The 27,152-nt window shown below is 41.0% G+C and overlaps 1 protein-coding gene across 1 annotated transcript in view; it reads left to right on the top strand.

The window, feature by feature from the left end:
• Positions 1-26,582, top strand: part of RAB31 (RAB31, member RAS oncogene family) — a 118,026-nt gene extending 91,444 nt beyond the window's left edge. Inside the window, exons 6-7 of the mRNA XM_059706638.1 lie at positions 10,958-11,067; positions 23,130-26,582. Of these exons, the coding sequence (XP_059562621.1) occupies positions 10,958-11,067; positions 23,130-23,227 (208 nt within the window). The 3' untranslated portion in view covers positions 23,228-26,582. The remainder of the gene's footprint in view (positions 1-10,957; positions 11,068-23,129) is intronic.
• The last annotated feature ends 570 nt before the right edge of the window (positions 26,583-27,152 follow it).

Here is a 27,152-nt window from a genome sequence, read left to right on the forward strand (position 1 = left end):
CAAATAAGAGAACTTGATATGCTGGATAATAAAAATACAACTTATTCTAAATACTAAAAAACTAAAAGCACAAAAGCCAATGAACATCAGAAGCCACCAAAAGGTCTGGAAATATTATGACCAATGTTAAAATGCACACAGAATTTGTTTACGTGAGATGAGGAAGCAGAGTAGAGGCTGTGCTGTTAAAATATGTTTTGTGCTCCAACATGGGCTGCGCCTTCCGGTGTTTCTAGCTTCTGATGCTGTGCAGGTGGCTGAGCCTGTATCTGCTCCCTGTTGTCAAGCAGGAGGCTAAGCCCTGAAGACCAAACTCCCCAGAGAGCCACACAAGGCCATCGGAATCTCTTTTTCTCAGTTTTCAAGTATTTTTAACAAAGACTCTGTAAAACATTTATGTACACTTTAAGCCTTGAAGTTTAAGGAACACTATGAATTTTAAAGAGTAAAATGAACAGCAGTGTAACTGAGTGAGCTTCCCTCCCCAGTTGTATGCTTAGCTTTTTAAAACTCTTCATCCAGAAGTAACTATTACTCTGACTTTTGTGATAATTATTTCATTTTCTTGGTATTTTACCACCCATGTTTCATTTCTAAATGACAGAATTAGTTTGTGGTTTTTTATTAAGTTTTTTAAAAAATATTTTTTATTGATTTCAAAGAGGAAGGGAGAGAGAGATAGAAACATCAGTGATGAGAGAGAATCATTGATCGGCTGCCTCCTGCACACCCCACACTGGTATGGAGCCCACATCCCAGGCATGTGCCCTTTATTAGAATGGAAACTGGGACCCTCAAGTCCACAGCCCAACGCTCTATCCCCTGAACCAAACTGGCAAGGGCCTGTTTTTGGACTTTATATAAATGGAATAACCCTGTATGTTTTATATGATGAATGTTGCTTGCACTCAATATACCTAGGAAATTCTTCCCAATGACAGCTGTATTTTGTACATTTTCATGGCTGTATACTGTTCTGTTTTATGAGTGTAATGCAATTTATCTGCCCATCTTACTGTTGATGGATATTTGAGTTATTCCTGGTTTGGTGCTATGATGACTGTTGCGTCCTGAACATTGTTGTACATATCATAGTGTCACGTGTATACGAGTTTAATTGCGGAGTCACAGGGTGTGCAAATGCTCAGTTTTACTCGGTAATGTCAGTGTTTTTCCAAAGTGAATATCAGTGCAGCATGAGACTTCCTGTTCACTAAGTCTTAATACTTAGTAAGATGTTAAGGTATGGAGTGATGTCTGATAGTAATTTCAGTTTGCACTTTCCCAGTTACCAATAAGATGTACTGGGTGCATCTTTTTATATCTTTATTGGCCTGCCAAGAAAATTTACTTTTGTGTGAAGAGCTTGTCACTTTTTCTATTGGGTCATTTACCTTAATCCTTGTTTATTCATACAATTTAAAAAAGTATATATGTGTATATAGATGCACATACATATTACATACATATATATTTGATGCTATAAATATATGTGTTGAAATATCTTCTTCAAGTTTATGTCTCACTTTTGACTTTATGTTGTCTTTTTATCATCAGAAATCTTTAATTTCTATGTAATAGTATGCATTCATTTTTTCCTTTATGCTTTTTTGGGGGTTGGGAATGGGAGGAGAAGGAGGAATCAGCCATGTCTCCAAGCAGCCCTAGTTCCTTTTATTGGAAAATGGTTTTTTTGTTTTTGTTTTTGTTTTTAATATATTTTATTGATTTTTTTACAGAGAGGAAGGGAGAGAGATAGAGAGTTAGAAACATCGATGAGAGAGAAACATCGATCAGCTGCCTCCTGCACATCTCCTACTGGGGATATGCCTGCAACCCAGGTACATGCCCTTGACCGGAATCGAACCTGGGACCTTTCAGTCCTCAGGCCGATGCTCTATCCACTGAGCCAAACCGGTTTCGGCCAAAAAATGGTTTTTAGAAACTAAGATCTAAGCTGGGTGTGCTTGTTGCTACTGGGGTGTCATTGGGCATAGACCCTTTAAGTAAACAGAGGTAGAAAATATATGCATGTATGCTAACCTGAGTATGCACACGTATCTGTAATTATTTCTATATCTATCTGTATCTAGATCAAGGTAAACATAAATTCATATTGACAGTTCTGATTCTAATCCAGAACCACATGACTCATTATAACCTTCTTTAGTGTGTGTGGGAGGGATGTTTTAAAAAGTCATCAACTAATGTCTGACTAAGCTGAATGGTAAGCTTTTGTTCCTGGAGATTTCTTATAGATAAACAGTAATCTTTTCCCTTTGACTTTACATGCTGCCCCAGATTTCAGAGTTTCAAAATGTAACTTCTATTAAGAAAAATGGCACCGTGTTTGTTATAATTATATGCTGTTCACTTAGGCAGTGGACTGATGAATCGAATGCTTACTGTGTTCCAGACACTATTATAAGTAGTGTATGTTAACCTTCACAATCCTGTGAAAGAGTTACAGTTATTCTCCCATCTTATTAATAAGGAAACTGAGGCACAGAGATTTTTGTAGCTAAGAGGATGTAGGGGCCCGGCTTTAAACCTGGGTAATCTGTTCTAGAGCTGATGTTCTTGACCATCCTGCTATATTGTATCTCATAAGAAGTGTGAACAGGATCCAGGAGGGAGAATAATTTCTGAACTACTGAGAGAAAATGACAGCTGATTTGATCCTACTCAGAGGATTTGGAGCTAGTGATTCTTTCCAATGGTTCTCTCGGGCCTCTTCAGGATTAGCCCAAATTTCTGTCTGGAGAAGGATTATTAAGAGGCCAAGGAATGGCCAGGTCCCCTAGAGACCCTGTGCTTTCTGTTTGGCACTCATTCGATTTGAATTCTGACACTCTTTATGAGAAACAATCCATTTAAGTCTGTGGTAAGAACCTGACACTGCTTGTTAGAACTTGACACCAGGAACTTGGCCCCAGGTGAATAGCAGTTATGGACACACGTTAATATGCAGGCAAGTCCCCATGGGAAGAGAAATTCTTCCCAGGGCACACATATCAGGTGCTTTGATCATTGTAAAAGGTTATTGCCCAATCAGATATTACTTGTGAAGGTGGCAATTCTTTGTTTTGTTTTTCATTTAAAAAAAAAAGTTCATTTTAGTGTTAGCTTCACCTCACAAGTAAGCCAACCCAATTATCTAAAACACACACACACAAAAAAAAACACACACTGGGATTTTAAAGAGATTTTGCTGCTTTAATTATTGCTAAAGTGGTTGCTTCATCTGTGTGTTGCATGAATATCTTGGATATTTAGACAAAATATGGGCTAATGGGAGCACAGCAATCCCTGGTTATTCATTCCAGTGGCTGACACAGGAGGGAGCGGGGAAGACAGAGGCTGTTCATGGCACACCACAGCTTCTGCGTACAGCCTGCAGCCTTCCTCTGCTGGATTTTGATGGAATGTTGTGAATGGTTTCCATTGCTTTTGGCTAGAATAGCTTAAACATGTGGGATGGTTTTGACAAAAAATAATTCCACCAGACATTTAGCAGCTGTCTCCTGCTCACTGTTGGCTTGCTACTTACTCATGGCTTAGTTGGTTAAGATTGACCTTGGCAAGGGGCTGTGGCTGGAGCAGAGAGTAAAAATCCAGGGAAAACATTTTTAAATGAAATGTTGTATTTCAGGAGTCTGGAAGGATATAAAATGTTATTGCTGTTATGGTGTTTGCTGTTATTGCTATTATGCTGTTGTGGTGTTTAAAAATACAACATACACAACTAGAACCTACCTGTTCCACCAAAGATTTTGCTTGGGAAGAACTTGTGAGAGCACTACTATTTTATCACTTATAAAATTGCGTCTGAGAAATGTGTAGTCATGCTTTAACGACGAGGATATGTTCTGAGAAATGGTGTCATTAGACAATTTCATCCTTGTGTGAACACCATACAGTGCACTTATATAAACCTAAATGGTATAGCCTACTGCATATTTAGACTGTATGGCACAACCTGTTGCTCCTATGCTACAAACCTGTATAGCATGTTACTGTACTGAATACTGTAATCATAACACAATTTAATAATTTAATAAATCACTTAGGTGTAATTAGCTGGTCATAGGGAAAATAGTTTAAAACAAACAAGGATTTATTTTTTTTTAATTTTATTGACTTTTTAAAGACAGGAAGGAAGAGGGATAGAGAGTTAGAAACATCGATCAGCTGCCTCCTGCACACCCCTCACTGGCGATGTGCCCGCAACCAAGGTACATGCCCTTGACTGGAATCAAACCTGGGACCTTTCAGTCTGCAGGCCAGCGCTCTATCCACTGAGCCAAACCAGTCAGGGCAGAACAAGGATTTAAATGTAAAATAACAAATTCATAAAAGTTAGAGAAAGGAGGTGAATTTTAAAAACAATTTTGAAATTGCAGTGGACTTTAATCATGATACAGAACTCAGAAGTCAGAGAGTAAAATGATCAATAAGTCTGATTTACACTTTTTGTGGCAAAAATGTCACAAACAAGATTAAATACAAATGATAAGCTGAGAGAAACGTGGACACTATATTACAAAGGGCTAGGTTCTTTAATATACAAAGAACAATTTCAAATAAAAAAAGAATTCTAACAACTCAAACCAAAGTGACAGAGGACATGCACAAGAATGTCAGAGAACAAGAAATATGAAAAACTGCTCACCATCTTTGAATAAAAGTTACTCAGAATTAATGTCAGGTTTTTCATATGGAGAAAGGACTTTAAAATATAATGCAATTTTACTTTTGGCATGATTTATGGAAATTACTGCGTTAAGCAAGTTGGCTGATATAGCCTGTGTTCCCTCATTCTTTTGTGGAATGGTAATGACTAGACTGGGAGACTTCTGGGGCCATGAAATGAAGGGGTTGAATCAAAAACACCTATGAAAGGCCTTCAGACTTTGAAGTAGGTGGAGCCTCCTTTTTACTTGGTTCCTCTATTTGCATCATTTCCTCACTCTTCAGTATTCTGTAAGAAAATGGTGTCATGTCATTACCCTTGCTGATACAGCTTTGTAAAGAGACACTGTTATGCCACTTAGTATGGGGCAGGTATTGTTTTGAGTACTTTATAATATCAACTTAACATTTAAAATTGTTGTAAAGCATTTGCCCCATCAGGGAGAGTGAGGAGCATAAGATCCGAGGGAAGTGGACTTGAAGGGGCTGTCTATTGAAGGAGAAAATAATTCTCATTCTCTGAGCAACACACTTGAACTGCCTTTCACCAATCAGCTACTTCCTAGGTCATCCGTGAGAGATTCTGAACTATAACCCACGGCTAGAGCATACCCTTCAGCACACGTGGGCTCCGTGGAAGCCATCTGTCTCCACTGACTTGCAGATGGAACCCAGGGAACTGAACCTACCCAGTGAACCCCTAGAGGCAGAGAGCATCATTCCACCTTAGCCTGCTGGTCTGATCCTCTCCCTCACAGGTAGGGTTTCAGGAACGCCTCTTGGTGTACCCGTCCCCCTCTCTCCCTTCCCTCAGTGGAGGAGGATCATGGACAATTAAACAGCTTTGGAATTAGAATGAGTCAGCTGCCATGTTGCCAGGTTCCACCCATGAACAACAAAACAAGGACCCTTATTGGTCAGCACAGCCTGTTGAAAAGTCTGGGGCCCACAGGAATGTTGATCCCTGACCTCCCTTCCCTATCTAGAGCCTCTGAGTGCTGTGGCCAGCTCAGGCTGTGCGTCTGAGACACATGACAGGCTGATGTGTGGACCATACTGGGACATAAGCTGATTAACAGCAGAGCCTGGGTCTAGCAGGAGACTCCCCCTTTTATGTTGCTTGCACCCCTAGGCCTCCCTCCATTTGCAAGGGTGGGTGAGCCTCTGCCTTCAGGACTTTTTTAGTTGACATTCTCAACATCCCCACGCTTTCCCGTAAGTCCACATGGAGACCTTCCTCTGGCCCAGTGGTTCTCAACCTTGGCTGAACATCAGAATCACCTGGGAATCTTTTTAAAATCCTGATTTCTGGGCCTCGTCCTCCGGAAATTCTGTTTCTTTGTTACTAATGTTGTGGCCCCACCCCATAACAAAGAAACAAAATTTCCGGAGGATGAGGCCCAGAAATCAGGATTTTAAAAAGATTCCCAGGTGATTCTGATGTGCAGCCAAGGTTGAGAACCACTGCTCTAGCCCAGTGGTCGGCAAACTGCGGCTCACGAGCCACATGCGGCTCTTTGGCCCCTTGAGTGTGGCTCTTCCACAAAATATCATGTGCGGGCGCACACGTACAGTGCGATTGAAACTTCATGGCCCATGCGCAGAAGTTGGTTTTCGGCCTGGGCGAGTCTACTTTGAAGAAGTACTGTTGATATTTGGCTCTGTTGACTAATGAGTTTGCCAACCACTGCTCTAGCCAAATCCTCTCTGCTGAAGGTAGTTTGGGGATGACTTTGTCATTCAATCAGTTAACAAATACTCATTGATTGCCTCCTAGGTGCCACTCGGGGTTATGATCCCGGCACACTAAAAAACTGTGGTCCTGATATCTAGAAATCCACAGCCTATTTGTGAGCCACACAACCTCACAAGGATGATAGTATTATGCTTGCATATGCACAGGTGTAAGGGCAAGAGGGAAGAGCATTTTCTCTGGAGGGAGGGAATGCTGGACTGAGCTCTCCAGGAGGCCACGGTGGGAGAGTGCCAAGAGAATGGGGCGGGTTGGACGGGGGAAGAACAGGTGCATGACCCAGAAACAGACACAAGCATAGTAAGTTCCCAGAATGACCACTTGCTTGGAATGGCTGTAACGTCGGGTGTGAACTGGGGGGAATGAGACATGAAGCCTTGTTCTGCTACCCGTTGGGTTTTATTCTGAGGCAATCGGTATATAGAAGAATTCTATTCCCATGAATACTCGATAGATTTGCAGTTTTGAAAGATTCCCATGGTGAGCATGTGGGTAGTGAATTGTAGGAGGCTGGAGGACCAGTTAGAGATGCATGTTTAGTTTTTGTTGTGGGGAGACAGCATAAGTGTCATGGCTAGAAACTGAGTTGACTTTGCTAGCAATTTGTTTAGCACAGGTTTGCTATGGGAATTATAATAATTTCACAGACCAGTAGTGTATAGGATAATATCTTTTAATAAGCCAAATAAAGAAATAACATACTCCAAACAAATGACACATTAATCAGACCATTGTTCCAGGCAAACAGGGGGCGGGGGTTGGGGTTGGAGTGGGGGTGGGGAGTATGAAGGAATAAAGTCCGGGGAGGCACTTGGGAGAGTCAGTGACCAACTGACTAATTTCCAGATTTCCAGCTGCCAGCGCAGAGTAAAAGTCTCCAGTCGCTGGAGCGTTTTGCTAGGGAATGAAGATACCAGTGTTGATGGGCGAGCTGATCTCTTTCCCAGGGTCACAGCCTGTCACCACTGGCTAGGAGGAGTGCCTCACCAAGACAGGAGGGAATGCCCCTCTCAGAGAGTCCTTGCAAACTCTCCGTATTTGTAGTCTAAATGTCTCCTTGGCCCGCAGTGGCTTCTCCACGTGTTCTCATTGACAAGAAGGGGCCCCTCAGTAGCTGGTTGCTTATCAGTGACAACAGATGTAGAATGATGACATCCTGGCAGGACTTACTTTATTCTTATATCAGATAACTTTTTGGGGGTCATAAACAAGTGGATTAAAAGAACTTCATTTATGTCATAAGCACGTGGATGTGAAATCATCTTAACCCCAGACACAACAAGGCCTCTGCGGAAGTCCGTGTCCTGAATGAAGAGGGCCCGAACTCGGGCAGAGGCAGGGCCGGTAGAAGGGAGGCTGCCAAGGAGGTTAAGCTGCATTACTTAGCACTGGGGCATGAGAGAGGGGAAGCACTTGGGTGCCTCCATGATTTCTTACTTGGTAAGTGGAAGGTTTATGGAAGGAGTGGCCGATCTGCGGGTGAAAGGCAGTTATCGGGCTGTAACAAGTTACTATTGTGAAGCGCATCTGCTGCTCAAGTAGCAATGACAAGCTAGCTCAACAAGGAGATAATGTCTAGGTACAGAGGAGAAAGGGTAGTGTCTTCAGTCCTCTGAGCCTGTTACCACAGGCCATGCATGGTTAGGAGTCCCTAAAATGCTCTGCTGCAGTGTCCACTGTTGGAGACAGTCATCCCTCCCCAATCCTGACCGGAATAATCCCCATCACTCAGCTCGTTGTTTTTTTAACTGTTCACACTATCACAGATGTTCCCCATATTTCTCCCCTTGCCCGGCTCCCCTGCCCCTACCTTCACTACACTGTTGCCTGTGTCCATGGGCCATACATATATGTTCTTTAGCTAATTCCTTCCCCTTCTTTTATTCAGTCCTCACCACCCCCTTCCTTCTGACCTCTGTCAGTCTGTTCCATGTATCCATGCCTCTGTTTCTGTTTTGTTCATCAGTTTATTTTGTTCATTAGATTCCATAAGTAAGTGAGGTCATATGGTACTTATCTTTCTCTGACTGGCTTGTTTCGCTTAGCATAATACTCTCCAGCTCCATCCACGCTGTTGCAAAGGGGAGGAGTTCCTTCTTTTCCACAGCCGAGTAGTATTCCACTGTGTAAATGCACCACAGTTTTTTATCCATTCATCTACTGACGGGCCCTTGGGCTGTTTCCAGAGTGTGGCTACTGTAAATCATGCTGCAGTGAACATAGGGGTGCAGATATTCTGACTGATGTGTTGGGATTCTTAGGATATATTTCTAGAAGTGGGGTGGCTGGGTCAAATGGCAGTTCCCTTTTTAATTTTTTGAGGAAACTCCACACTGTTTTCTAAAGTGGCTGCACCCATTTGCATTCCCACCAACAGTGCCCTGGTTTTCCCTTTTATCCACATCCTCACCAGCACTTGTTGTTTGTTGATTTATTGATGGTGGCCATTCTGGAAGGTGTGAGGTGATGGGGCTCGTCTGTGGTAAGAAGGATTATGAAGTACAGGTTCCAGCTGGCCTGGTTTAGGAGGCCTCTCTCCTCTGGTGTGGATTCCCTGGACAGCCGTCTTAGTTTAGTACGGTAGGCTCTGGTCAGGCCCGTTTGCAGCAAGTGCCTGAAAGGTTCTCCTCTCATCCGATTTGGGGCCGTAAAGAATTTAAATACCAAGGTAGAATTTTCCCAGTGGCTTTATAAACAAGTAGTAGCCATTCATGAGGAACTTGGAGAGAGTGGAGCAAAGGGAAGGAGATAGGAAGATGGGGAAGGTCCCTTCACTGCCCCCTCCCAGTTTTGATTTTCCGCCCTCCCGTTTCCTTCTCCTGTAGCCCTCCCAGGCCAGCATTGTGTTCTCTCTCACCTACAGCATTAGAGGAGCTTCCGAATTCTTCGCCTGGCTGCCCCACTCTAGTCCATTTTGTGCATTGTGTTTTCCTAGATCTGGAGCTTCCTAGTGGGCCCTGTCACTGTTCTTCATTGGCCACTGCGTGCTTTCCTGCCCATCTGCCACAGTTCCTGCCGTACTCTCTCTCAGACACCAGGCCATTCATTTGTAAATCCACTGGTACACCCAAGGCAGGGTCGGGCGCAGATCGACTTTTAATAGTCTCTGGGGAGGAGGGTGCTCCTCACCGTGGGCCTTTGTCAGGCTGTTGCATCAGAGTTCTCACCTCTGTTCTCCCTGCCCTGCATGGCCACATTTCAGGGGACCTCCTCCAACTCATCTCCTTCAGTTCCACTGATCAAAATGCACCACTTTCTACCCCTCTACTGCTTATCTTAATATTGCAGTTGTTACAATGTTGTGGACTAGAGTGACTGTGGATGTGTTTGCCTTTGCTCGCGAATGTAGATTCCAGAAGGCAGGGAGTGGTGTTTTCTGTAGCACCTACAAGGAGGACTCGCATACCATAACTGCTCAATTAATATTTGTTGGATAGATGAATAAACTTCTGGAGAATCGGAACTGTGACTTTTTAATCTTTGGATTCACCACAGTGTCGTTACATAAAAAGCAGATCAATAAATGTCTTTTTAGATTGTTCATTTAAATAGAGTTCATGTCCTAAAACCTTTGCAGGAACAGCTGTTTAAAGGTCAAAGTCCAAATGTGCCGTAATGCATGGTAGCTATTGTAGCTATCACATGTTCATTTCCAAACTTTCAAATCATGCCACATATTTTGTCTGATTTGTGAAAAATGATATAATGGAGTCTTATAGAAACATGCACACACATTTATTTTATTTTATTTTATTTTTTTTTTACTTTAAACAATAAAGAATTTAAATTAAAAAATACTTAGCATGAGATTTATCCTCTTAACAAATTCTTAAGTGTATAATAGAATGTTGTTGACAGTATATACAATATTGTACAGCATATCCATAGAGCTCATCCATCTTGCATTACTGAAACTTCATGCTTGTTGATTGGAAACTCCCTATTTTCCCCTCCCCTGTCCCTGGCATCCACCAATCTACATGTGAGTTCCTGGATTTGACTAACCGAGGCATCTCACAGAAGTACTTCTTTTTTTTTTTTTTTTTTTTTATTGCTTAAAGTATTACAAAGGGTATTACATATGTATCCATTTTATCCCCCCGCCCTAGACAGTCCCCTAGCCTCCCCTATCACCCAGTGTCTTATGATGCACACACATTTAAAAAAATACTGAGTCATTATTATGGGGGGAAATGTTTGAAATCAACCCTACCTGGAAAGCTGGAATGTGTACATAATGATTTTTCCCACTGTTCTAGAATTCTTTACTTCTGTGGGACTAGACAATATGTTATATATGCACATCTTGTCTCTATAGGTGCTAGAGACCAGGTTTTAAACTTTAAAATGTCTCATTCATACTAGGTTTTTAATACTTGCTGAGCGATGGAGTTGATAATCTCCAGGAAAGTAATGGAGCTGTTTCCACATGAGCTTTTTGTTTGGCCTATTGGGTTATTTATATTTTACAAATGAGCATTAATTTCTGTCTGGGTTTCACCTCTTTTCCAGGGAGGTTCCCTTGAAGGATGCGAAGGAATATGCTGAATCCATAGGTGCCATCGTTGTTGAAACAAGTGCAAAAAATGCTATCAATATTGAAGAACTCTTTCAAGGAATCAGTAAGTACCTGAAATCATGTTTTTAGCTTAGCTTACGATTTTTATGCCTCTGAGAGTCAAAGGATGAAATCACAGAGCTCTCAAGTAGAGCTTTTCCTCTGTGTGAATTTGTTTGATGATGTGGATATAAAGCCTACAAGCATGCACTTGTCAATACTGACCTATATTGTGTCTCCCAAATCCACATTTCCAAAATTCTGTCCTTTAACCTGGTAAGTCTATGTTTTATGAATCAAAAGGAAGTAACTCTGTTGCAAAATAAAATTTATTTTTATTTAAAAATTATGTATTCTACCGCATTTTATGTGTGAGGTTGGAAAATTTAATTTGCCTTCTACAACTTAAGTTCTGGCTGAACTAATGAAATTGACATGAGACCGATTAACAAGAGAAAATGACCAAATTTATTATGTACGTACATTTGGGGGCTTTATAAGAATATGGGTCCCCCAGGACAGAACTGGCAGTTGAGGCTTATATGTTATCTTGAGCTAAGGAGAAGGGGGGTAGGCGGGTTGTAATTTGGGAATTCATGGGGGGCGGGGCGCGGGGAGGCAATCCACATGGAGATGGAAAAGTAAATGTTTGGTAAACAGATGTTTGCTGGGCCATCTTTACAGTGGGACACTGAGAAGACTGATCGAATGGGCCTTGCTACATTCCTCTGTCTGTCACACTAGCTCATATTAAACCACTATAGTTATCTGTAATGATAGCTGCCTTCCTGGAGCAGGTCCTCTATCTAAATTCTTTTAGGCAGTTAGGAGGAAGACCAAAGATTTTTTCTTAGTCTTTCTTTTCTTAAGAATAACCAGCTTAAAATAACCAATATCTCAAAAGGCATGTTTTTGGCTGGCAAACTGCTTTCCCTCATATATCAGTATGCTGAGGGGAGGAGAAATAAAATAGATAATGAAGAGGTATAGAAAACTGAAGTCAGACTCTAGGCAAGCGAAACAAAAGAACCTTTTGTACTTTCTTTTGCTTGTTGATCGCCAACAAAAATAGTCTCTCCATCCCAAGTGACCTGAAATTGGGAATTGGGTGGAGAGTCTATTTGTAAATATTTTCCTCATTTCTGATCAGCTAAGTAATGGAAGGTGACGGCTCCCTTCTTCATCTCTAGCTCTGGGTAATGTTATGTTTCCCTTTCTTTATGCTGCTTCCCCATCAATAACCTTTACCTAAGAGCTGTTTCCCAGCTGGTGGGCCAGGGTTTCACCTTTACAACTTCTCTGATAGTGATGTTTTGTTCTGGGTCCTCTCAGAGCTACTTGCTGGCAGCGATCTTGGGCAACTGTGTCCTGAGATACCTTCAGAGCATAATTGGGGACTTGAAAGAGGTATAAGTGTTTGTTGAGGTTCTGGGACTCGAAGTCTTTGGGTCACCTTAGGAGAAGTTGAACTCCTGAACAGTTGGCAGTTGTTCTCAAATATCTTGGCTCCAGACAGTTCCAGAAGGGAATTCCAGAAGGGAAACTGATAGTTTGATCTCTCTGAGGTCATTGTTGGCGGTGCTCTCAAAGTCAGAGGGACCATTGCTTCCCAGAACAGATTTGATTTCCTTTTAACTGGTTTTGGTTCATTACTTCAGACTCTGAGAACCCACAGCAGGGAATATTTTGTTTGTTTCTCTTGGATTGATGGAGAATTCGCTGGAGACGAGGAACCCTGACTGGGTTACTTGTATGATACAGAAACGCGCAGAAGAATGCAACACCATGCTTCTTGTTCTCAGGGTCTACACCACCTTTCCTTCCTGTCTCCTTCAGGAGGATTCATTGTCTTGCTGTTATTTCACTCTCAACAGAATCATGTTCTCCTAGCTTGTCGACCTGAGTGGTTGAACTCTGGAGTGCTAGGGCTGTCATTTTATGTTGGAAACCCCATATTCCCAGACTCGTGCTCCTTCCTGAAAATGGGCCATGGGTGCAGTGCTCTGTGGTGAAGAAACTGCTCAGCTGCCCTCCACAGCTGTGTAACTCTGGGTGACATCTGACAGGGTTTGGTTTGAACTCATTCCATTAACCTCATATTTGCTGAGGTCAAACATTCTTTTTCTGGCAGCATTTGGCCTTTCTGGTAGGTTAGGCTAATTGTGCAGCTATTAAATAGTTTGTCTTTATTAATGCTTTTAATCAACGAAGCCAGGTAGCTCCTGATGACCGTGACTTCCGCCCCTTTCCTTTGTGCAGCTCCTTGTATTCTCTAGAGCTCTCTCCTGCTTTAGCCCCTCGAAGGCAGACTGTGCAGATGGTGGGTGCTCAGCGAAGGAAGTGCAGCTCTCTGTATACCTCAAATGCAGCTTGAGATTTCTCCGTGAGCTAGGAGACTTCCCGAGGTCTATGTACGTCATTATTAAAACCCCAAATGTAATAAGGGCCTCAAAGAGTAAAATAAATCTAAGCAGCAAGAATCGATATCTTAACTTAAAAGATATTTCTTTGTATGGCCCAGCCAGTATAAATGCCTTCATGTATATGAGGTCTTATGGCTCAAAGGGATGGGGACTTGGACTAAGGAATTCCTTAGTCCTACTAAGGAGATCCTACTGGTCTATTCATTTAAGAGACAACAAGTTTTATTCAAAGCACTGGGGAATGATGGCTTCAAATAATTAATTCCTATAGGGACTGTAGAATACTGTATCACCTTGTCTTCCATGTCACATAAACAGCTGTTTCTGTGTCATTATACTGTGGTTGTAAGTGCCAGGTACGTACTCTGAGTGCTGGTGCCTTCCCAGCCTCTACTCCTTCAGGTGAATTTCTTCTGAATCAGGGGTTGCAGCCTAATTACAGGGTAATTTAAAACACAGTACTAAGTACACCTAAATATATGGCAGCAGACATTTCATTTATTTTCCTTTTCCCTGTTTCTACTTCTATTACATGTGCTTCTCTCTGAGTTCAAAATAGAAAGATATATTAATGACATTTATGCTCCCCAAAGCAATTTTCCAGACAAACGTGCCTGGGAGAAAAGATGCCATAAAAAAACCAAGAATGAGCAATGAGAATAAAAGCCCTTTTAAAAAAAGGATGCTGCCCTAACCGGTTTGGCTCAGTGGATAGAGTGTCAGCCTGCGGACTCAAGGGTCCCAGGTTCAATTCCGGTCAAGGGCATGTACCTTGGTTGCAGGCACATCCCCAGTAGGGGGTGTGCAGGAGGCAGCTGATCGATGTTTCTCTCTCATCGATGTTTCTAATTCTCTATCCCTCTCCCTTCCTCTCTGTAAAAAAATCAATAAAATATATTTAAAAATAAATAAATAAAAATCATCATAAAAAATAAAAAAGGATGCTTAAACAGAATTAATTCATATTGACTTGAATAAAGAGATAAGTATTTCTCTTTTATATTCTTAGAGTGCTCATAAACTAGAAAGGAATCAACTGTTCTCTTAACATGAGTTAATATATTTTCTAACTGGAAATATTATCTATTTTCAAGGACTGAAGCTACCCTGGAAAGGATATAGGTGCTGTGCTGTTTTGGGTAGTCTATGCACAGTCCTGACGTATCACTTTTTACTGCAAACAGTGGTTTAAGTGGAAACATTATTCATCTTGGTGAAAAACAGGAAATGACTTAACTGTCCAAAAGTTGGAAAATCATTTTTTAAAAATCCTGGTATACTAATATAAGCCAGTGATTAAAATGATGATGTAAATCTGTATTTATCGGCATAAAAAGATAAATTATTGAGTGTGAAACAAAAGTTAGAGTGGTTTGTATTATATCCTGATTTTATAAATCGTGAACCATATAATATATAAAAGTAAATAATATATTCTTCCGGGTAAAGATATATGCACATTAAAATGTTAACAGTGGTTGCTTTATGCTGATGAGATTATAGGGAACTTTAAAAACAGACTTTATTCTGGAAAATTTTAAACATATGTACCAGCATACTGTGTAATATAGTGAACCATCGTGTACTCATAACCAGGCTGGTTTCATCACTACCTCACCTCCCCACGCCCCTGCCTGTATTATTTTGAAGGGAATCCCAGACATTTCTGTAAATATTTTCAGTATGCAACCTTTTCTTTACATCACAACAATTGCATTATCACATTGGTAGTAATGCTGTTATCATATTAATGCCATCAAATATTCAGTGTTCAGATTTTAATGATCTCATGATTGCCATAAATGACTACTTTTTTGCATTTTTTATTGAAATCCAGTTGCTTTAATTAGGATGCAAATAAGTTTCATACACAATGATTAGTTGATAGGTCTTTAAGCCTCTCTTAAGCAATAGGTTCCTTCTCCATCTTTCCCTCACATAATTTTTTTTAAGAAATTAGATCAATTGTCCTACAGAATTTAACATATGGATATTGCTGAGTGGTATTCCATTACATATGCAAACCAGGATTCATTGATCCATTCACCTAACATTTGGGTCATTTTTTGTTTTTTAATATTTGTATTGATTTCAGAGAGGAAGCAAGAGGGAGAGAGAAATAGAAACATCAATGATGAAAATCACCAATTGGGTACCCCAACCTGGGTATCGAGCCTGCAACCAGGATATGTGCCCTGACCGGGAATCAAATGGTGACCTGGTTCATAGGTCGATGCCAACCACTGAGCAATGCCAGCTGGGTTTGGGTCGGTTGTGGGGTTTTTTGGCAATTACAAGTAAGATTGCTATGAGCATTCATGAATAAGTTTGGTATGGGTAAATACAAATGGAATGGCTGGCTTCTCTGATAGATAATATTTAACTTTTTAAAAGACTGCCAAACTGTTTTCCAAAGTATTTTAATATTTTACATTTCCATCCCCAGTGTGGAGCTCCAATTGCTCCACATCCCTGCCGACTCTTGGTATGGTCAGTTGATAAAACTGTAACGTTCTATTAGGAATATAATGGTTATCTGCTTGTGGCTTTTATTGTACATCTTCCTAATGACTAGTAATGTTTAATATCTTTTTATTTGCTTACTAGGGGCCCAGTGCATGAATCCGTGTACTTTGAAAGGAACTGTGGGACTGTGGGCTGTGAGGCTGCTGTAGGCACAGGGGCGGGTCTCAGTCCATCCTCCGAGCCCCGCCCGGCCCCTCCCGCTGCAGCTCAGGTCCCCTGTCTGCCAGCAGCATTCTCCTGCCACCGCTGCTCCCACACGCTGACAGCGCAGAGCGATTGGAGCCCAGCGCGTGGTGGCGGCTGCTCCAATCGCCCCTCAGGGGCAGGGGGAGGTGGAGAAGCCCCTTCCTCCAGCTCCCTACACTTTTAACTTCGTTATTGTTTTTAATTTCTTATTTCTCTCTTTACCTTCCCACATCCAATCAGTTGTCACATCTGCCAAGTGTCTTGCTACATTTCTCTTTCCATCTTTGTTTTCCACTTCCCTCAACTGCACCCAGATGAATGCTCTCTCTTTATTTAATATATTTTTATTGATTTCAGAGAGGAAGGGAGAGGGAGAGAGAGAAACATCAATTATGAGAGAGAATCATTGATCGACCACCTCCCACACGCGCCCCCCCACCCCCTCCGTGGATTGAGCCCACAACCCAGGCATGTGCCCGTGACCGAAATCAAACCTGGGATCCTTTGGTCCACAGGCCAATGCTCTATCCACTGAACCAAACCAGCTAGGGCTGAAGGCTTTCTTAATCCCTAACCTGGACTTTGTGCATGCCTTCTTTTTTTTTTTTTTAATATATTTTATTGATTTTTTACAGAGAGAAAGGGAGAGAGAGAGAGAGTCAGAAACATCGATGAGAGAGAAACATCGATCAGCCGCCTCCTGCACATCCCCTACTGGGGATGTGCCCGCAACCCAGGCACATGCCCCCGACCGGAATCGAACCCGGGACCCTTCAGTCCGCAGTCCGACGCTCTATCCACTGAGCCAAACCGGTCTCGGCTGTGCATGCCTTCTGACTAACTTCTCTTCCTGTCTCCTCCTTCATTCATGCTCTATGTAGAGTGTTAGACTCTGTATTCTAATATTCAAGGTCATCTAGTAATTCCAACGCTGTCCTCTTTACTGCAGCAAAAGAACAGCTACAGAGAGTGACCTCAAGTGTCACACGTGTCTCCCCCACGCCCATTCTGTATTCTGAGGGCAATGTTCTCTGATTGTGAGCAGTGTTCTGTAGAGGACTCCACCCCCACCCCCGCCTTCTAAATGGAGAGGTTTGCGGATCATTATCAAGAGTAAATACTTCCAAGTCCTAATAAACCTGGTCAGTTTACTAATGTGAATGATTCAGAAAATCAGGATCAAGAATTGGAAGTTACACAGCAACTACCAGCACCACTAAAACTCAACAAAGGATAGCCAAGCCAAGTCAATACTGGAACTGGGATGAAAGGAGAGAAGAAATGGACAGGGAGGACTTATAGCTTGTGCAGGAAATAGCTGGTCCATCACACAAGGAGAGAGGACAGCTGCAGCGAAGCACACTTTTATTTTTGTTGTGTGTAAAAGCATTACAGCCTCTAGTCCAGAATCATGATAATATTTATAGACTTGGACTTTGTTTTTTTTCACGTATCACATTCCTGAGGAATCATTTATAAAACCTGCTTTTTCTCTCGGCTGTCAACTTTCAGAAAAACTGAACTTCAAAAAGAATCTTTCCATTTTTCCCAAACAGAATCTTACACAATTCAAACCTTATGAAAATAAACACCCTGGCCTAGGGTTTACGCTGAGGGATGACTTACAGAGATTGTGTGCTCTGAGAACATTTTGTCAGAGCGGAAACATGCAGCTGATGCTCCGAGCCTTTTCAGATGTTTGTATGTATATATTTGTCCTATTCTATGCCCTATGTAACGAATACTAATTCAACAGTGCTCCAAGGTGATCACCTTGGTACAAAATGCTATGGCCATTTTCCAGGACTGTTCCTTTGCCTAAGTACACTTGACCTTTCAGTAAGTTCCAAACAGTTCAGACCATAAGATCCCGAGCTCTTGTGTTTTCACAGTGCCATTTGCTTCCTTCTCTTTTTAAGGTGCTGGCTTCATGGTTATGACGTGGCTTTCTTCTCTGTCTGCCTTAAAGTGGAAGTGCTTCTTTTCTTATCACTGTTTGAAGCTGTATTGTGTGGGACATCTCCCAGGCTGTAGAAGATCAGGTCGGGTCCCCATCCTAGTACCTGGACCCTGAGTGTCCACCATGGTGAGCCGCTAGGCAGGGGTTTCTCCCAATGCAGACTCCATGCAAGCTGTGCCCAGAGTCATGACTCCTTCCATCCTCATTAGTTCTTTCCATATTAGAAATAGCCATGTAGCTATATTGCGTAGTAGTTACCAAGTTACTTTCCCATCTGCTTTTTATAGGTGAGGAAAGGAAGTCTTGGAGATATTAAATAAATGGACTAAGTTCACTAAACCAGAACACGGACTCTCAGATTTCAGAACTCTTTCTACCAGATGAGCAAAATGATGTCCGAGAAAACTGCAGTAATTCTGTTTTTTGAGAAATATTTTGTTCTACTAAGTGAAATTTTGAATATTCTGAAGATAACACAACCTGCTGCCTCTAAGAAGCTATGTTCAAAAACTGATTCAAAAACATGGCTAAAAGTTTAACATGAATAAGAGAGGAATCTCCTTGAGGCGTTACTCAGGTCTTAACTTAATCTTGCATCCCTAACTGGTCTTGCTTGTTGTCTATTGAGGAGAGGAGTGCGAGGCAGATAAGAGGGAGGAAGAAGGGGAGAGCAAGGGAGTGCGCTGACAGGCCTCCCTAATATTCCCTTTTTTCTGTTTTTTCTTTGTTTTCAGACTTTCATTCTACTTTTGTGACTTAATGAATATCTTATGTATAAATATTTTCTGTAATTGGGGTACTTTTCATAGGACAAAACATGACACGAGGCTTGTAGAATAAGCCTTGTATTTCAGGACTAAAAGCCTAATGCTATTTTGTTAACTTTAGAGTTAACAATATAAGCATAGCATGAAGTTGATGTTAGTATAGGTATTGATTTTGATATTGCCAAAAATACTGATCAGCAAACAATACTTGTCTTAGTTAATTATATCAATAGCTTACACCAATCAGAATTACAATTTTATCCAAAAATATTTCAGATTCAAATGTAAAAGTCTATTGCAATACCTAACACACTCCGGAGGCACCTGAACTATTATTGATTTAAATAATTTAAATAATGATGTATCTTGACACTGTCATCCCTCCAAAACACCCTTTTTCAAGGAGTAAGTAACATTTGACTGGCAAGATTTGACCTAAATATATCAGAGTATTGGTAGTCATTGGGAACTACCTCTTCTATTTCTCACTTAAGAGTAACAAAGTAGAAGAAGCATTTTATTTACTTCCTTTTAATTATGACTAATGAAAGAACACAGCATGTCCAGAAGAGGAAAACACATACTTAACACTCTCATTTGCTACTGGATTAGGAGTGAACTTTTTTGAGAATGGCCTGCAAAGCTTTATATAGTTATGCTGGCAATACGAAATGGCAGAAGCAGGAACTACAGGAATTATTACAACCCTTTTATCTGCTCCATAATCAGATGAAGAGCCATTTATTTTGAATTTTGGATAATTGTCAATGACCTTAATTTTTATACTTGAGCTTTGGTGAATGGCCACACCACCCAACCTACAGAACTCATTAATACCTTTGAAATGAACTATTTTTGCCTTTTGTGGAAATGTGCCTCTACCAGGGCATTTCACACTCTTTATGGTTCTTAGGTACAATCCAGTTGCATTGAAAGACTTTATCTTTGAAATTAATTTCCCTTCCATTCTGACTTCTGGTTTCTTAGTAAAGTAATATTCTAATTAGCTGACTTAAAAAAAATCCTTATTTTAGAGTTAGCTTTCATGCCTTTTTCATGGGGGAAGGAGGAGAGAAAAGTAGCATAAGAGCTAATGTGATACAGTGGGAAGAATATAGGCTTTGGGATCCATCAGAACAATTAAGATGTCGTTCACAAAGAATCACCTGTGCCACTAATTGTTGATGTGACCTTCAGCACATAATCTAAGTTTTCTGAGGAACAGTACAATGGTGATGATATAGCCATTCTGCCAGCTTCACAGGGTTAAGTGAGGATGGTACCTATGAAAATCTTTGAAAACTGTCTAAAAAAAATATTTGTGATTTCCAGATTCTAGTGCCTTTTTAAAAAATTGATTTTTAGAAAGAGGGGAAGAGGAAGGGAAAGGGAGGGAAGAAGAGAAACATTGATGTGTGAGAGAAACATTGACCAGTTGCCTCCCGTATGGGCCTATCTGGGGATCGAACCCTCAATCTAGGTATGTGCCTGATGGGGAATCAAAGCTACAACTTTTTTTGGTGTACAGCATGACACTCCAACCAGCTGAGCCACCTGGCCAGGACTCTATTGCCGTTTTTAAAGTTTATTTATTTTTTAATCTTTACTGTTAAGAATATTACAGGTATCACCCCTTTTTTCCCCCATTACCCGCTCCATCTGGTTCCTGCCCCATCCTAGGCCTTTACCACCCTGTTGTCTATGTCCATGGGTAATATGCATATAAGTTATTTGGCTAATCTCTTCCCACCCTCCTCCTCCCCTTCCCTCTAAGATTTGTCGGTCTATTCTGTTTCCATGCCTCTGGTTCTATCTTATTCATCAGTTTATTTTGTTCATTAGATTCCTTGTTCATTTATTTTGATTTTTAGATTCAATTATTGATAGATATGTATTTATTGCCATTTTATTGTTCATACTTTTTATCTTTTTTTCCTTCCTCTTTTTAAAGAAGACCCTTTAACATTTCATATAATACTGGTGTAGTGGTAATGAACTCCTTTAGCTTTTTCTTATCTGTGAAACTCTTTATCTGACCTTCAATTCTGAATGATAGCTTTGCTGGGTAGAGTATTCTTGGTTGTAGGTTCTTGCTTTTCATCACTTTGAATATTTCTTGCCACTTCCTTCTGGCCTGCAATGTTTCTGTTGAGAAATCAGCTGATAGTCTTATGGTTGCTCCCTGGTAACTAACTACTTTTCTCTTGCTGTTTTTAAGGTTCTCTCTTTTGTCTTTAACCTTTGGCATATAATTATGATGTGTTTTGGTGTGATCCTCTTTGGGTTCCTCTTGTTTGGGACTCTGTGCTTCCTGGACTTGTATGTCTATTTCTTTCACCAGGTAGGGGAAGTTTTCTATCATTTTTTAAAATAGGTTTTCAACTTCTTGCTCCCTCTCTTTTCCTTCTGGAACCTCCATGATGCTAATGTTGGTACGCTTGAAGTTGTCCCAGAGGCTCCTTACACTGTCTTCATATTTTTGGATTCTTTTTTTTTTTTTTTTTTTTTTTTTTTTGCTGTTCTGATTGGGTATTTTTTGCTTCCTCATATTCCAAATCATGGATTTGATTCTGAGTCCTTTGCTCTACTGTTGATTCCCTGTAAATTATTCTTCATTTTAGTTAGTGTATCCTTCATTTCTGACTGTTCCTTTTTTATGTTGTTGATGTTCTCACTAAGTTCCTTGCACATCCTTATAAATATTGTTTTGAACTCTGTACCTGGTAGTTTGCTTGCTTACAATTCATTTAGTTCTTTTTCTGGAGATTTCTTCTTTCATTTGCAACATACTTCTTTGACTACATTTTGATTGCTTTCCTATGTTTGTTTTTATGTATTAGGTAGAGCTGCTATGTCTCCTGAAATTGGTAGATTGGCCTTGATTAGTAGGTGTTTTGTAGGGTTCAGTCTCCCTAGTCACCTGTGCTGGGCACTCTAGATGGGTCCCTGTATGGTCTGTGGGCCTCTATTGCCTTTTTCTAAAGACACCTTTATTTAAAGATAAAACTCACATATCTGATTATAGATAACAATCCTGTATTATAAATTTCAAAGTTGCTAAGAAACTAGATGAAATGATAATTATGCAATATCCAAGAGCATTAGCTAACACTACAGTGATAATCATATTGCAATATTTAAATTATCAAGTCAACACCTTAAACTTACACAATGTTATGTCAATTATATCTCAATAATACATTTTTAAAAATTCATGTGCCTACATTTTACCAATTTAAAGCATATAATTCAATGGCTTTTAAAATAGTCATAAATATATACGACCACCCTGGCTGGTTTGGCTCAGTGCATAGAGCGTGGGCCTGTGGACTAAAGGGTCCCGGGTTCAGTTCTGGTCAAGGGCACATGCCCGGGTTGTGGGCTCGATCCCCAATGTGGGGCGTGCCGGAGGCAGCCAATCAATGATTCTCATCGTTGATGTTTCAATCTCTCTCTCCCTTTCCCTTCCTCTCTGAAATCAATAAAATATATTTAAAAAAATAAAAATAAATACATATATACAACCATCAGCAGTCAGTTTAGATTATCTTTATTATCTAAAAACAAAACTTCCACATCCTTTAGTTATCACCTTCCTGGAACCCATTACCTTTTTAATTTTTACTTTGTGTTTATTTACAGAGACTGTAGTGTAATTTTTAAAAATTAAATTAAGTTAAAATAAGATTACTTGCAGATGACATTAAAATACTGTTTCTTAGGAAGAGTGTCTCTTAGGGCTTTTTAGTTAATGCTCCATGTGTATTGGTAGGATAAGGGATAGCAAGCTAAGTGTTAGTAAATGAAATTACAAAGAAGATTACAATCCCCAGTCCAGTTCTATTTTAAGAACCAGAAAACACGAGTACTCACTGTCATTAGTGAAGTCCTGGTGCCATTGCGCAGCTTGTTGCAGTGGGATAGATCTGTGGGAGGCTGGGGAGGAACGGTGGGCAGATGTTTGGGCCAAGAAGTTGGGTGAGAACTTTTCCCTTTACTCAGAAGCACGAGGTTCCAAACCCAGGAAAATCCATATTATCAGGAAGCTGATTTTACTTTTCCTTAACCTTTTAAACATGAGCTTGATTTCATTCAGCAGAGCAATGAAGTGAGGAAGGGAGGGAAGGAGGTGGGGGACAGAGTTACACCTGGAGCCCCTCTTCTTTCCGCAAACATTAAGTGGAGCTGGTGAAGCATGGTGACAATCTGCGTGTGCTGTCAACTGAGGAAAAGGAACTCAACCTTGGCCTCCCTTTTGTTCCAGGTCGCCAGATCCCACCCTTGGACCCCCAAGAGAATGGGAACACTGGAGCAATCAAACTTGTGAAGCAAACCGCACCAGCCAGTCGGCGGTGCTGCTGACCGGGCCCACGGCCCTCTGTACTTGAAGAAGCCAGAGCCACCTCCCTGTGCACTGCTGATGGACCCCATTCTCGGTGGCCTGGCACCTCACTTAGAGAGAAGTGAGCACGTTGGCTTGGCATCCTGGAAGGGCTGCAGGGAATGGGACAGGAAATGTCCCTGGAAAAGTATTTGCAAAAACTCTGGAAAAAATACACCACCTTTCATGCATGAAATGCACATGGGAGAAAATGGATTTTGGATAATAAGTATAGTTGAGTTTTTGTTAAAAACCTTAAAATATTCTCAATTTGTACAGACATCTTACTGGCTTATTACATGTGTGAGATTCTAAAAGTGATGTTCCACTCTGATTTCCTGTGTTCCCTAGCCAAATCCCAGTACCGTCTTCAGTGCCATTGCCTTTGTGAACTAGCCAGCCTTCACCGAAAGGCTAACTTAATTTTATTTAATTTACCTTTTAGTGGAGTATAATTGGATGATCACTGAAGCTGTAGATTTGAGCTGTTATGGAAGTGGGAAAGATGTATTAGAAACTGTTGCCTGCATCTCTGACTTTTACTTGATGAACTTCTTTCTAAGTTTTAGTCATCTGTAAACAAACAAATCAACTCTGACTAAAATATTGCATGTAATTTTGGGATTAGGAAGCGTGGTTTGGAAGAGTCACTTAAGGACTTACTGTATAAGCAGTGACAGGTGTAGGATGTAAATATTACTCCAGAGGTCACTTGGCATGCGTCACCTCCATGGCCATAAATTCCTACGCTTACAGAGGTTTAACACTACAGAGTGTTATCTTACTAATAGAATATGTCATGGCATCATCTCTGGGGGGTGGCGGGGGGGGGGGAGGAATTAACTGAAGGATAATAAAGGGCAAACTTTTAATAATAGCAATTATTAAAAGGTTACAAGAAAGCCGGCCTAGGGAAGTACCCGCACCTTAAGATTCTAGATCCCAATTGCAAAATTGGAGAAAACATTTTAGAAGATGCCAACCTTGGGGAAGTAGGTATTGGGCTTAAGAGGGGTCCAACTCCAGAATGCCAATTAACAGAGTGTAGGCTTTGATTAAACAAACAAACAAACACTTTCCTTTTCAAGTTCCCTGTCTGCTCAATTAATTAAAGATTTCTGAATCCAAAGGTAATAAAGGGAGAAAAGTCATGAAGAGGAAGAAAAGCTGTTTCCATTCCAAATTCGAATTCTGTTACCATTCTAATTTTCATAAAAACCTAGGCTCCAATAGCAGTTGGTTTCCTATTAGGACTTGTCCTGGGTGGTGATTGTTAAAGGATATTCAGATCAGGGCCTTCAGTGGGAGCTAGAAACTGTACAGTAGTCTCAGAAATAGTTAATTGTGCAGCGTGGTCCATGAACATACCAGGGCCAGCAAACACGTATTGAAAACCTACAATGTAAAAGCCAGGAGAGAGGTCATGAGCTGATTAAAGACTTCGAACTTTGAGTAACTGAGTGTGAGCTGCCACATCACAGTCCTGTCACTTTGGTGTCCCCCTCGCTCTGATGCATAGAGACACCAGTATCGCCATAGACAAAAAGGAAGAGTCCTTGAGAGACCAGGGCCAAGTTTACACTTCATGTGGATGGTAATCAAGACAATAGGTGGAAATCAGAGATTAAGGTGTGTGTGTTGTTGTTTTAACGCAAGGATTTGTCTGTTTGATGTTCTTCACCCAGCTTGGAAGAGTAGTTTGACAATCTCAGAAAGTGAAGGCTGTAAACACTTATTTTTGGTTCAAAAGTGCCTCTAGCTCTCCCAGACAGGTACCTCAAAAAACGTTAGCAAGCGGCACTTGGGTGACTACACAGGGCCTTTGCAGAGGTTTTTAGGGTTTTTATCTACATGGTCAGCATTACTGGTTAACATGATTCTGCTTGCAGGCCAAGCAATTACTATGTTCTTCCCAAAGTTAAAAAAAAATTTGGAATGAAAATTGAAATGCTCTCTTTCCAGGTTGCATGCAGGCTTATTTTAGAACTGTCCTCGACAACCTGGGTTTATCTCTAGACAGCCTCTCGGGTTGCCTAGCGAAGGTGGTACGCGTCCCAGCTGAGTTACACAGCTTTGGTCTGGGTCTTTAGTGGTTGCATTTTGCATAAAATGGTTGGTCTTATCCTCATGTAGTGAGCTGCCTACAAACGAGGCCACAGTTTTATTTCAGAAGCACATGAGGGTGTGAAACCCCTCTTTTACCTTTCTGGGCTGCCTTAAATATTCCAGCCAGTCGGATAACTAGATATAATCACTACTTGGAGTAATTGGTGAAGGAGGTAGTGGCATTGGGGCACAGAAGCCTTTGCATAAACGTGGAGTCGTGTCTGAAGGTAGATACTTGAGCCTTGTCCAGGCTTTCTTACTTTCTTTCTGCCTTGAGATTACTTCCTGGCTGTTCTTATAATGGAACTATAGCCAGGAAATATTATGTAAAGTCCTGGAAATTGCTATTGCTCCAAAATGACAAGTAGTTTCATGTGATGTAACAATATTCTTCACATAATTTTCCAAAATTTGCTTCTTATCCTCTATATCCCCCCCTTTCATGTGTGGTATAATGTGTATTTGTGTAAATATGATTTCATGTTTGTTATGCCAACATATAACCCATTCCTCTGGCTGATTTTGGCTCACGACTGTGTTATATCATGTAGACATGGGTCCTCCCTGGGATTGTCTCCCAATGGAAAGGCCTCAGATGGCAGTGGAGTCGTGCAAGCATTTGATGTAGGTGCACAATTGACTTGCCATTTCATGGTTGAAAATAGTACACTGGGTTGCTGAACATGACGTTACCTTGTAGATAATAGAAGGCTGGAGACTTAGAACTAACCCTTAGCCAATAAAATGGCTGTGCCCCAATGAGAACTGAATTCCTTTTCTGGGGAGGTTTAGATAACTGAAATGCTGTCTCTAAGATTGTGGCATGTGACGGCTGCATTGAGCTCCTTACCGGGGACTCCACTTCCATTGCTCTGCAATGTTCATGGGGAGTTGAGTAATGAGCTAGCTTATAAACGAAAGGGCTCTGAGCTATATTCAGGCCTGTTAGGTGTCTAGTTTATTCTTTGTACCATAATTGTTGAAACCAGACCCAGTGATCCTATGTCAGTGCTCTGTTGTGTAAACACTCCTTTTTCTCATGTTTTTGTAAAGAGCTTCTGTCTGGGCTGGACCCAGTTCTCACATATAGAAGATGCCGCTGTAGACAGTTAGGACCTTTCCACCTTGTATTCATCCCATAGTAAAGCATTGCCCTCAACATTGCCCAATTGTATCTGTTATTTTGGGTTTAACAACACTGATTCATACTAATAAATATTTTACGTTTTATCATGTGTGTCTTTTTCTTATTATCATGTTCAGTAGAATAACTTTTAAAAATGACAGTCACCTCAGCATAAAGAATGGTGATTCCCCAGAGAAACTTGTGTATCTGTACACATGAAGACACAGTTGAAGATGTTCTCTGGCACTGTGCAATAGCAAAACGTCTTCCCTAAGGAAAGCGCTAATAAAATGTGGCACAGCCACAGGATAAAAACGACAGGGTAATGTAAATGGGTGCAAAAGCTATCATGCATCAACATGTGTCTCAAAACAGAATGTGAGCCCTGGCTGGGTAGCTCAGTTGGTTAGAGCATTATCACCATACTCCCAAGTTGTGGGTTCAATCCCTGGTCAGGGCACATACAGGAATCAACCAGTGAATGCCTAAGTGGAACAACAAATTGATCTTTCTCTTTTTCTCTCTCTCTTCCTTCTCTAAAATCAACCTGTGGAGTGCAAGGTCACTGTACCGCATATCCCTAAAGGAGCCACTCATAGTGGTCTGTGATTGGCGCCCTTGGGAGCTGTGGTGTGGCTGAGTGCATAAAGCAAGTGGAAGAAGTACAAAAGCAT

Source organism: Myotis daubentonii, chromosome 8 (genome assembly GCF_963259705.1).
Source record: "Myotis daubentonii chromosome 8, mMyoDau2.1, whole genome shotgun sequence".
NCBI lineage: Eukaryota > Metazoa > Chordata > Mammalia > Chiroptera > Vespertilionidae > Myotis > Myotis daubentonii.